The sequence below is a fragment of the Elgaria multicarinata genome, chromosome 11 (assembly GCF_023053635.1).
Source record: "Elgaria multicarinata webbii isolate HBS135686 ecotype San Diego chromosome 11, rElgMul1.1.pri, whole genome shotgun sequence".
Classification (NCBI taxonomy): domain Eukaryota; kingdom Metazoa; phylum Chordata; class Lepidosauria; order Squamata; family Anguidae; genus Elgaria; species Elgaria multicarinata.
Window position 1 is genome coordinate 27,411,276 of NC_086181.1, and position 12,289 is coordinate 27,423,564.

Sequence of the window (12,289 nt, forward strand, 5' to 3'; positions counted from 1 at the left end):
TAGTTAGGCCCTAAGTATTTGCTGTGTGAAGAAGTGTTTCCTTTTCTCTATCCTGAATCTCCCACCATTCAGCTTCATTGCATCACCCCAGGTTCTAATATTATGAGGGAAATGTTTTTCTCCCTATCCACTTTCTCCAGACCATGCATCATTTTATACACAACATGCTCCCCCCCACCCACCTTCTTCTGAAACTAAATAGCCCCAAACTTTGTAACTGTTCTTCATAGGGGAGTTTCTCCAGCCCCTCAACCCCCAATCATTTGGGTTGCCCTCTACTGCACCTTTCTGGGAGGGAGAATACCCAGAACAGTGACTCATACACAATGGGCAATGGGCAGACTCCTTTAAGGCTTGGTAACCTTGCGTGTCTTTGCCTTGGGAGTGAATGAATGTTCCATTTAGAGATCCGATCCAGGAAAGCAGGAAATCTTTAAACCTTCACTGTCCTGCTCCAAGCCCCATCCCAATGTGGCAGATTAGCGTAGACAATAACAGAGAAGCATCCTCACCAATATGAAAATAATTTAATGACACTTTAACGTTCCAAAATCCATATTGTGCCTGTGGGGCGCAGCGGACAAAGGGGCGGGTTTCTGTCTCCTCTCTTTTTTTGGTGTGTCCATAGAGCCCCCTGGAGCCAAGTGAGTTACCTTTCCAAGTCCATGATCACTGGGCTCTGCTTGCACCGAAGTGTCCTCCAGGTGACATTGGGGGTTCATCACTCAAGTCCCATTTTTTTAGGATCCAAAATCTAGCTACCCTCCCTGTGGAACCAATCCCTTTCTCCTTCCTCTTAACCCTCCAAGGTTGTGGTCACATAACCTCCCCCCACCCCTTTCCAGGCCTTTGTGTCTCACATAATGCAATTTTCTGAAGAAACCCAACTCCATGGGTTTGTCACACTGTCCTAAATTTCCCCATAATGCTATGCGGTACGAATCCTGTCCTGATGGGGATGTCTTTGACCCAGAAGAAATGTTTTCAAAATTCCAGCACCATAATGAGCCTCTTTGCTCCAAAGTATGCCCAGAAGTCTCTCCCGAAAGGGATGTGGCGAGAGGGTCCCACCACGTCAGCACTCTCCTGCCTCATAGAAAGCTACTGTGGCAGCAGATTAGAACATCTCGACTATAGGGGAACATTGCTATGCATGGCTGCTATCAAACGGCTTTCCATTTCTCTGGAATGTGGTTATCAGGGCCACGCTGGGCATTTGCTTCCATTATGTTCCAGCTGCCCTGCCTCACACCTTGAGTGGATATACAGTTGTAAGATCCAGGTCTCTTGGTCCCTAGTGAACTGAGTACGTTCCACCTCAGGGATCTGGCAATAGAAAGAAGGCTGACATTCATGAAGGTGACTGTGGGAGTTGAGAATTACAGGATTTGCCTCGCCTCAGATGGTGGAGATGAGAGATTTGAGCGAGGACTGGTTGGTGGAAGAAAGGTTCTCATAACTGTGGCACAGGCACGAGCAGTCCGAGGAGGCCTCGTCGTCCCCGGCAACCCCGCCATTGTGCAGGGGGCGATGGTGCGGAGCGCCGCGTGTAGTGCAGATCACCACACGGGTATGTCGGTAGGCTACGGCCCACGCCTCACCCCCGAGGCACTGGCAGCGGCTTCGCGGGCCTTTGGAGGAGAAAGGGACCAGGGAACCACCGGCTTTCTTTTGCACAAAAAGGCAGGTCCTGGAAAGGAGAACAATACAGGTAACACAACCCAGTGAGTTGAGAATTCATGCCACCAGCAACAGCAACACATCTTGAGGGCTCAACCATCGCCCACCACTTACAAAAGCCCCTTGACGGCACATCATCCAAAGTTTAATAGATGAAAACAAGTGATGTGACAAATCACAAATCAGTTGCCTTTGTGGCCATTGGTTTATGGCAATAAAATTATATGTTCCACCCCTGCCACTGTGCCATCAAAAATTTGGCAGCACGGTAGTGGCAATGGAGAAAAAGGCTCCTTTTCAAAGTGAGAAACCATGACAGCAGCTGGAAAAAGGGTCTATTTGAAGCAAATTTGCTTTTTGCTTTAAAAGGGACCTTTCCCCCGCTGCTGCTGCCTCAGTCTACACCTTTAAATACAATATTTATGTAAACAAGTCCAATTAGGGATATAACTGTAAGGTATTATTAATGTTCTGTCTCAATGGGGTACGCCAGGGTTGGGGAACATGTGGCCCTCCACATCTGGCTGTCCAGTCTAACAGCACCTAACGGGTCACACTTTCCCCACCTGTTGGCAGATCACTCTGGTATGAACTTCACAGTTGCCTTTGGCATGGACAGGCAGGGAAGGGGATAGAACCAGAGTGGGATGCAAATGCCGGAGCAAGCCGATTTCGCTGGACATCTCCCAGGTTTCTCCCCTACCCCAACCTACCTCTTGCGCAGATGGTACGAGATGATGATGATGGCTAAGATGAAGGTCCCTGTGGCTGTATACATCACCCAAGCTGTGTTACAAAGGAACAGAAGACACCATTTGTAGTCAACATGCTTGCACCAAAATTCTATATGGAAGGCTTGATTGTTCTCTACAGAATAAGGCTTCATCTACACCAAGCAGGATATTGCACAATGAAAGCAGTATATAAAAGGCAGGAGCCATACCAAGCAGGATATAGCAGTATGAAAGTGGTATGGTATGTGTCAACGGGCGCCAACAGTTGTCAGTGCACTTCAATACCTCTATAAAACAGTAGTGTGTCTCATGCCTTTTATATACCGCTTTCATACCGCTTTCCTGCTTAGTGTAGATGAGGCCTAAGTCTTTTTCTACCCTTACTGTGGCTGAGAGAATGTACTCACTCCCAGCACTGGTTTCCTCTCTCTCTTTCTCTCTCTCTCTCTCTCTCTCTCTCCAGCTCCAGAGAAGTTAAAGTAGGAAAAAGAAGTCATCAATTTTCCATATGAAGACAACTTAAATCATGGAATGGCCAGTGCTGCTGGTGACAGTCAATGTCCTGGATCTGCAAAGCAATTCTACAGTACCTGTCTCCACTCTCCTAAAGTGTGACTACAAAGTTTTAATCAAGACATGGTGAAGATTTCACCTGCAGGCTCACTTTTAAAGGGGGGGGGGGAAACCCTCTTTTCATATGCTGTAAAAATGATAGAGGTATTCTTCCGTTACACTTACATTACTGTGTGTTTTCTTTGTAAAGTGCTGGCCACTGCCTGCTTGGTAAAGACAGACATCCTGTGCATTTCATATAAATTTTTATTGTATTTGCTGTCTCAAGCAGATTCCAAAACACTGAAGAGCCAGCCAGTTCATGGGGATCCACAGTGGAGGCTGATGACTCTGATGTCAGTGGGGTGGTGAATCCACCCCAGGTTTCAATCAGAACCAGTCCGAAGAAGCTTCATACTTTGGAAAGCTCCTTTAGAGTTCTGATTGGTTCTGACTGAAACGTGGAGCGGATTGACCATCCTACTGACTTCGGAGCCACCAACTTCCACTGGAGAACCATGATCAGATCACACATTTCTCTTTTTTTTTTAAGCAGTTCTTTAGAAAGGGTGGAAAAGGTAAAAGATGGGGAACAATTTGGACTGGGATTGTGTCATGAGGTTGTGGGGAGGATAACCATCCCCTCCTGTCATAGTTTCCAGATGTAAACCAACCCCTGGAAATTTCTGTTTTCCCCATTAGGGAAAACGTGGAAGTACTCATACGTTTTCCCTAATGGCACAAATAAAGGCTCCATGATAGTGTGAGAACAGGACAGTTTACTTTGGAAATCCAAATTGCCTCAGCAATTAAGGAGATGTCAGATATGAACACAAAACTCAGAGTCTTGTCTGGTTTGGCCAAAAGAGATAGGTTAAAACAGGTGTGTTGAACCTCAGGCTCGTGGGCCCAAACTCCCCCTTCCAGGGCCCCAGTCTCCCCTGAGTACTGTTTATTGGTTTCTCAACTTTTGTGCCGTTCCCCTCCCTCCCATTTTAAAAGATTGAAATGCCTCTTCTAATACTTAGTTACTGGCAGTAAGAGCTTTACGTTAAAATAGGCTGATATCTGAGGTAATATTTTACCCTGCCCATTTTGCCTTCGGCCCCACCCACCACTGGAATGCAGCCCCAGAGTGCTTCTCTGAAAGATAGCACCTTGGAGGCCGGTCCATAATTGCAAAGCCTTTCCCACTGGGTGGTGTGAAATTTATGAGGTAATTTCAACATCCAGGAGTTGGGGAGGGCAGTGTGGTGCTGCAAAAAGAGGAGCCGTGAGAATACAGAAGGTGGCAACTGATTTAAATGCTTGCTAGTCTGGCCGGTACAAGGAGGAGTTTATTTATGTGGAAGTTTTTAGGATGTGGTGACAACCCAAATAAGGGATGTTCTTGGTCTGTGGGCGTGTTTGCGAGTCTGCTTGGGCAGGCAAGAAATGTAGGCATGTCATCGGACTCTGTGCATTCCACAGTTCCTTGATTGTGCCACACAAGCATTCAGAAAACTGAGCAACTTGATTTGTTCATTTTTAATGTTCCTAGTCCCTGTGAGTGCACAAATAGGTGTAAAAATGCCTGGGGAGTGTCTAGCAAAACTGCAGAAGCCAGGTAAGATGGGGACCGAGCAGTCTTTCTGGCCGAAACCAAAATGGGAGGGAGGCTTTTGTTGCTTTGTCCCGTTTTCTCCAGTTCCCCTGGCTAGCAGTGGAAAAATGTGCAAAACAAGCAGATATTCATAAACTTGCTTAACTGGTCTAATATATTGGCCTAATATATGCAGCCTCCGTGCAGAGTCCTGATTGTTGTTTTTTCCTTTAGTTTTTTTTAAAGTGCAGGGGGCCTTGCCCAGAATGAAGATTTATTTAGTATTTCTTATATCCTTTAACCCAACTCTGACTACAAACATGAACCTTAATGCATTCCATTAACCATTTGGGGGTTAAGCAGCATGGTTTAGCATGTTGTCTGAACGGGGTCATTGTAGTACAAAAGAGTGACCCCTGGTGGTTTTGTGGCAGGATTGCACCACAGCAACGTTTACAGAGGGATGGGCACAAGTTGGGCAAATTGCTACACATTTAAGATGGGAAAATCATTCTATTTTCTGTCAGTATCACTTTTGCATGTATTCACCCATAGGTCCATTATGTCTTGCTTCTGCATCCATTTGCGATTATTATGTTTAATCCACACAAAAGCACATAGATGATTGTGGATTTAAATACATATTCTCTCCCAAACTGTACATTTTTAAAAAGGTATTTTGGAATGTGCAAAAGCCGGTAGATCACTAAGTTCTAACTCACACATTATTAGCCTGGGAAGTGCAGATCTGGTCAGTTCATATTGAAATCTAGAATCATAGAATAGCAGAGTATTCTATATATACAGTATATGCAAGATGTGTGAAATATCCCCAACGTTTTGTTTTGTTTTTAAATGAGAAGCCACTTAGGAAAAGGGAAATTTAGAGCAAGAAAGTGGAAGGTGAGTGTGTGTGTTTCCCTACCTATTTCTCAGTTCCAAATGGGATCCCCAAGTAGTGTTCTCCCCTCCCGCATAAAGTGCCAATCATATATTCACATGCCACTGGAATCCTGTGGGTGTGTGGCAGGAAACTGCCGTGGAGAATGGTTTAGAACCCACATGGGCAACCGGCAGTCTATGAGCTACAGGCGGCCCTTGGAAGCTATGCAACCCATCACAGGTTCCCAAGCTGCCTCCTTATATTTCCTCACCTACACCACTGCACCCACCACAGGTGTCTGACAGGCTGTTGGGAGCATAAATGTGCTGGGGAGGAAGGAAACACAAGAACAGTCATCCCCATGCGCCCTCTTCCCTGGCACAATCACACTCCTAGGCTGTCAGGAGCATGATTTAAACTGCCTGTGTTCCTTGCTGCCCAGCTGTATAGCAGAAGTGAGTGAGGGTGGCTGGGAGGAGGCACAGTGACAGTGTTCAGGGAGGGCAGGTTTAAACCTCTGCATGTACTGCGCACAGAGATGGGGGGGGCAGAATGTATGTGGATGTGCATGGGGATATGGAGTGTGTGGTATGTGTGGATTACTCATTGCCCCATGAGTAATTGCCCCATTACTCATTGCCCCATGCAGCCCCAGGAGGGGGCTAAAAAGTTTGCACATGCATAGTTCAGGGCCACATACCATATTGAGTGGGAGGGTGGGGGCTGCACACGAGATGTGCAAAAACAGACACATGTTCACAAGCACACAACTGCAAAGCTCCTGCCGAAGATTGGTGCTTGAACCTCCTCCCCATTGCAGTGATCTTACTGGGAAAGAAGGGATGTGGGGCCCTTTGAAATTAAGTGCGTGGGGGTGACACTCTTCTCACACCCTCTTTCCCGGCACTCCCAGTTCTACTGGGAAACAGGGCCCCATACACCATGTTCCTCAGTAAAACTGGTTCTTCAGAATAGATAAATAGCAGGTAGAAAAAAGAAATAAACACACACACACACAGCTTTTCTCTGCTCTAAATCCCCCTCTCCCACAGCCATTTGTTCTTTTTTTTAAAAAAACTACCCTGCCGTCTGGGTTTTCTTGCATGTAAAGGGTAGCCAGCTCCACAGGTTCCTTTGCCAGGAGGGAAACTGACCCATGGGAGACTCTTTTGCCCTGAGCCAGCCAGCCAGGTTAGCACAAGTGGCAACTTCAGGGGAAGCCTAGTTCTTTACCTCCTACCCCAATGGTGGAGTCACTGGCACTGTAGGTCCAGGTGGAGTTCAGCCAATCAGAGGAGGTCGGGACAAGATGGGATCCATCGCCTGGCAGGGTCCGTATGTTGACCGAAGGACCCTTCATTCCTGCATGGAAATCAGAAACATGGATTGACTTTACAGTGAATTTTAAACTCCCCTTTCCCCCAAACTCTGTGGTTTAATTTATTATACTTAGGAACAACAAGATGTACCTTAATTAAGATTCTGGGTACCAGAATCTTGATAAACCCTGACTCAGCCATGATAAACACTGACTCAAACTAGGTCTTGCTTTTGAGAAGCCTTTGATACACCCTTCGTCAACGTGGGAGTTGCAGTCTGGAAGGCAATTGGCTGGGAACGCCTGCCGTGGCATGTTTGCCCATTGCGCACACCAAGTGCTACTAATGTTCATTTCCATTGAAAACTGGATCATTGACCTGCCTTATAAAGGCCGTGGCTTGTTAGGCCATAGCTAGACCTAAGGTTTATCCCTGGATCATCCAGGGGTCAAACCTGTTCATCTAGGTGACACACAGGGGATCCAATGCTCAGGCAGGGGCAAACCCTGGATGATCCCAGGATAAACCTTAGGTCTAGTTGTGGCCTTAGACACAAAACTTGCCCTAGTACTTGGGGAGAAGCCAGAGTAATGCGGTGATCAGAGTATCCAACTGGGCCAAGGGAGACATGGTTTCAAATCCTTTCAAGCCTAAGCCATGAGGCTCATAGAGTGACTTTGGGCCACTTATAACCTCTCAGCCTTATCTCCTCACAGGAGTGTTCTGAGGGTAAAATGGGGCCCAGGAGAGGGAGAACCATGTGTGGTACCCTGAATTATTTGTAGGTAGGGTGGGATGGAAATGTAAACAGAATTATATCTATATATAAAACAAAATTAATTTAAGAAACAACACCTTTAAAGTAAAAAAAAGCCCTTTTGCATGCAGAAGGGTCAACTCCTGGCATTTCAAGTAACAGGGCCAGGCCTAGGTAGGCCTCTCTCAGACAGCTGTTAGGCCTATTTCAGGGCCCACCGCTGACTTCTGCCCCTGGGCTGCCCCACTTTAAAAAATAATAATGCAGCACTCTGACTAGCAACAGATAGCTAGGTCTGGCAACCAATGTCTAAATTTCCCAGCATGCCCCCAAAGTAGCATTGCCCCAGAGCATTGTGGGAAATTAAAATGGCAGTTCCCACCAGCTCAGCCCACCAGCTCAGGTGAGGGGGTGGGCCACCACCAGCAGGCACTTTGCTGAGGCTCCCGACAGACTTCGAGCAGGTCTGGGAAAAGCCCGTCTCTGCCTGGTGGCCATGTTTCCAACTTTACAGTCCTGTTTTAATCACTGTTAGAGGACAGTCCTCCATTTCAGCCTTCATCAATTTGGTGCCCTCTAGATGTGTTGGACTATATGTTGGCTGGGGGTTGCTGGGAGCTGTAGTCCAACACCACTGGAGAGTATCAGGTTAAGGAAGTCTGCTTTATTTGAAGACATCTTCTATTTTTAAAGTCCAGTTTGATAATAAAGAGCCATAAGAAGAGAGAGCAGTAGGGGCCTAGAAATTGCTCATCCACAGTTAGCACTTGGACAGAAAACTGAGTTTTTCTACACAAGGTTGCTACATCTAGTTTTGTTTTTGTCACAGAATTGAGATCCAAATTCTAGATGAGGCACCTTTCCTGGTTTTCTGATGCATAATTTATAGGTGGCACTGGAGTATAGCAGAACAGTACAAATACACAAGAGGAAACTATGCTTTTTTCGCTTTCACAATTAAATGCCACTTTTCCCCTGCTCTAAAAAACTTGTTGAAAGTGCTTGTTAGACAAAGAAGCAAAACTGGAGGGCCACACGGTCATCGAAAGAACCCACCAACAGCTTAGTAGGGAATGATAAATGCCTCGTATAGGAAACCCCCTGATCCCAGTCTTCCCCACCATTGTATTTCTGTTTCAATTGTAGTAATTGTTTCCAAATTTACATCAAATACCTACGAATTAGGATATGTTATCCAAATCTGCGCTGTCCTTTTGTCCTCCTATGTGGTGATTCATTCCTGTGGCCACCCTAGGCAGAGTAGATGCCTAGTATGCTCAGGATAAAGGCGCTGCATATGTATATACACATGACATCCCAAAGGAAGGAGTGGGAATGGGAAACCAAAGGGAAGGTGTGATCCTTCCCACACAACAACCCCCAGCAGGGCTGGCCCTATCAGTAGGCAGAGTGAGCTGTCTGCTTCAAGCAGCTGATTTGGGGTGTCACATAAGAGCAGCAAATTGCCAATAATTTAATTTATGATCGCTATATTATTACTGCCAGGCAGGAAATGCGGGGGAGGAGCTTGTGGGATTTTCTGCTTTAGTTGCCAGAATGACTTGGCAGGCCCTTACGTACCTTGACTTGGCGGTGGGGATGGGCACCATTTGCTCTTTCACCTCAGGCTGCAAAATGCCTTGAGCCGGCCCTCACGCCAGTCCTTCAGCCCTGCAGCCTGAAATGACCTCATCCCTATCCGGGTGACTCTAGGCTTCTCCCCTGAATGTTCAGCTCAGACTTTAAATGCTCTCTTACACAAACTTACTTTCTAGTGGGATGTGGGAGCAGAGGGGGCAGTGATATAAAGAAAAGGACATAGGCAGTATTCTACACCATAGTTCAGTAAGAAGGTAACCAATGGTCAATGAATGAAGAGGAATTGGGATAACCTAGGGTGACCGTATGGAAAGGAGGACAGGGCTCCCGAATCTTTAACAGTTGTATAGAAAAGGGAATTTCAGCAGGTGTCATTTGTATCTTGCATGCAGCGCCTGGTGAAATTCCCTCTTCATCACAACCGTTAAAGCTGCAAGAGCCCTGCCCTCTTTTGTATCTCGTTAAGAGGGCAGGGCTCCTGCAGCTTTAACGGTTGTGATGAAGAGGGAATTTCACCAGGTGCTCCATGCATGATACAAATGACACCTGCTGAAATTCCCTTTTCTATACAACTGTTAAAGATACAGGAGCCCTGTCCTCCTTTCCATACGGTCACCCTAGATAACCAAGCACTAATCAGTGTCATCTTCAAGTTTTGGAGGGCCCTTGGGAGAGCCGCCCTCAACGGCCCCATTCCTTGCGTGAATCTACCTTCTCAGCATCACTGCCACCGCTGCTCTTGTTCCTCCTCCTCCTCTCTCTCTCTCTCTCTCTCATCATTGCTACCCCTTGCTTGCTTGAGAGGCAGAGAGCCAGGGAGCAAGTAGGTCGCAGCATCTCCTCCTCCTCCTCCTCCTCCTCCTCCTCCTCACCAGAGCGAGAGGCACGTGAACAAACAGGTTGCCATGGCAAAGAGGAGGTGCAACTCCAGGGGGGCTCTTATGAATGGGCCCTGTTGGGCTGTGGGCCATCGGCCTATGCCCAACCATGCTTACCTTTGACACCGGCCCTGTTATTAATATTTACTACAATTGTCCCACAACATGTTTGGCCACTGGTGTTTAGGTTCTTGCTGGCTTGCATTTATTCTATCTCCCCGCACACCTCCAACACCCCCCCTTAGCTCTCCCCCCATCACAAACATTTTTGGCTACATGCCCTGGGGCCACACAGGGGCTCAAAGGGACGTCAGGAGAAACTTGCCCATAATTAACCCGTTGGGTTGCGTGCAGGCCATTGGCTTGTTATTTCAAAGGCGCGGTAGCCAGGGGCAGGGTGAGTAAGTGCAGGTAACGCACTTGCAGGGCTTGACAGCGGCAGTCAAAAGAAACCTTCCTGGTTCCCAGGGCCCCAGTTCAAAGAGACATTCCTTCTCCCCGTGCAGGTGTGGAACCAATTGTTTCTAATTAGAGACTCTGAAGCTCCGAGCTCCAGGGAACGCTTGGCAGGCCCTGGGCCCAGCCTCGGAGTTCAAAGGCGGCCCGGTGCTCAGCACACACCCCTCTCTCCCAGTCAGCTGCAGCCCTTTAGGGACAAAGGCCTTTTGCTTCTGCTATTGTTGCGGCTGAAGAGTTGCCCCCATCCAAGCTTTTTTCTGCCCCCCTCTCCCTCTGGAAGCGGCGTCCCTTTCAGATCCCAGAAAGAGACGTCCCCCTGAGAACCAGGCCAACATTACTCAACGCAGGGGGAACGGGTCTTCTCCGCCTGCCCTACCTCGCGGCGTCGGGGCAAGGTCTCAGCGCGTACCTCTGTACAAGATGGCAAAGCCCTGGCCTTGAAGGAGCTGGTCCGACTGGAAGGAGAGGAGCAGGTAATCGGTGGGGAAGAGCAGGGGAGCCCCCGGCCTCCGGCGCCCATCAAACTGGGCCAGCACCAGGTTGCTGTGCCCGTCCCGTAGTTCCAGGCGGTCATTGGGGTCGTGGACGTCAAAGAGCCGGAAGGTGAGCTCCACGGAGTCGCAGCCCGGCGGGCGCAGGGCCCAGCTGCAGTTGCTGTCAGCCTCATAGTCGTCTGGGAACTGCGGAGAGTAGATCACTCCAGAGGATTCACTGAAGTTTCCCTGACAGGCCCCCATGGATACTGTGGGGTAGGAAAGAAGCGGGAAAGGATGTGAGAACATGATTGCAAGAAATATTAGGGCTGAGACGTTTAGTCAATGAGGTTTGTTGATGGGAAGACAACTTGGTCGACAAAAGAAGTGTCCGTGTTTAATCAAGCAAGCACCACCTTGGAAGAGGCATTCCCATTTGTGAGCGAAAGAGGAGGGGATGTCTCTGGTAAGGTCATGCCTCTTCTGGAGAATGTATGCATTATGTACAACCACAGAAAGTATGCTTCTTTCTTGAGAATTCCTGTTCATTTTCTCATGTGCAAATGTATTCATTGATCAATGAATCAAATAAAACAACTTTAAGTGGGTGGCAGCCCTAACAGATATAACACTTTAGAGTGTTCAAAGTACACACTGTACAAACAATGCACGAGATGATTGTGTGTTTCAAGGTTGCCTACAGCCACCCTGTAACCAGAGTTGGGCAACCTGCAGTGCTAGGACTCATTCCAAAAGCCCTCTGCAAATGATCAGTTCAGATCTCTGGCAAGAGCAATCTGTCACTTCCTTAGAAGCTTGCTGAGTGAGGAGGAAAACACAGAGAGAGAGAGAGAGAGAGAGAGAGAGAGAGAGAGAGAGAGAGAGAAAAGGGGGTTACAGAAAGAAATAAAAGGGAGGGGCAGAGAGAGAGAAGGGGTGGCAGAAAGAGAAAGAGAAAAGGGGTGGAAGAAAGAGAGAGAGAAGGGGTGGAAGAGAGAGAGAAAGAAGGGGTGGCAGAAAGAGAAAGAGAAAAGGGGTGGCAGAAAAAGAGAGAAAAGGGGTGGAAGAAAGAGAGAGAGAAGGGGTGGAAGAGAGAGAGAGAGAAGGGGTGGCAGAAAGAAAAGGGGTGGTAGGAAGGGGATGGCTCCACCCACTTATGGCTCTGGCCCCACCCTCCACTGGCTACCACCCTGCCCACCACAGGCAGGTGGTCCTTGACATACTGCCCCCATCCCTCCGCCAAGGAAATGCAGCCTTGACAGAAGAAAAGTTCTCATCCCTGCTGTAAACCAGTATGATTGCAGATGGGGAGGTGAAGGCTGTAAGAGATCAATTTTCCTAAGGCCAAATAGTCAGTGCTTGACTGAGCCAAG

At 47.8% G+C, this 12,289-nt stretch overlaps 1 protein-coding gene across 1 annotated transcript in view; it reads right to left on the bottom strand.

The window, feature by feature from the left end:
* Nucleotides 1–516: 516 nt before the first annotated feature.
* KREMEN2 (kringle containing transmembrane protein 2) overlaps nt 517–12,289 on the bottom strand; it is a 41,159-nt gene continuing 29,386 nt past the window's right edge. The window contains exons 5-8 of the mRNA XM_063137254.1: nt 10,853–11,185; nt 6,665–6,793; nt 2,394–2,466; nt 517–1,690 (exon numbers count right to left, since the gene is read on the bottom strand). Coding sequence (XP_062993324.1) covers nt 1,399–1,690; nt 2,394–2,466; nt 6,665–6,793; nt 10,853–11,185 — 827 coding nt within the window. The 3' untranslated portion in view covers nt 517–1,398. The remainder of the gene's footprint in view (nt 1,691–2,393; nt 2,467–6,664; nt 6,794–10,852; nt 11,186–12,289) is intronic.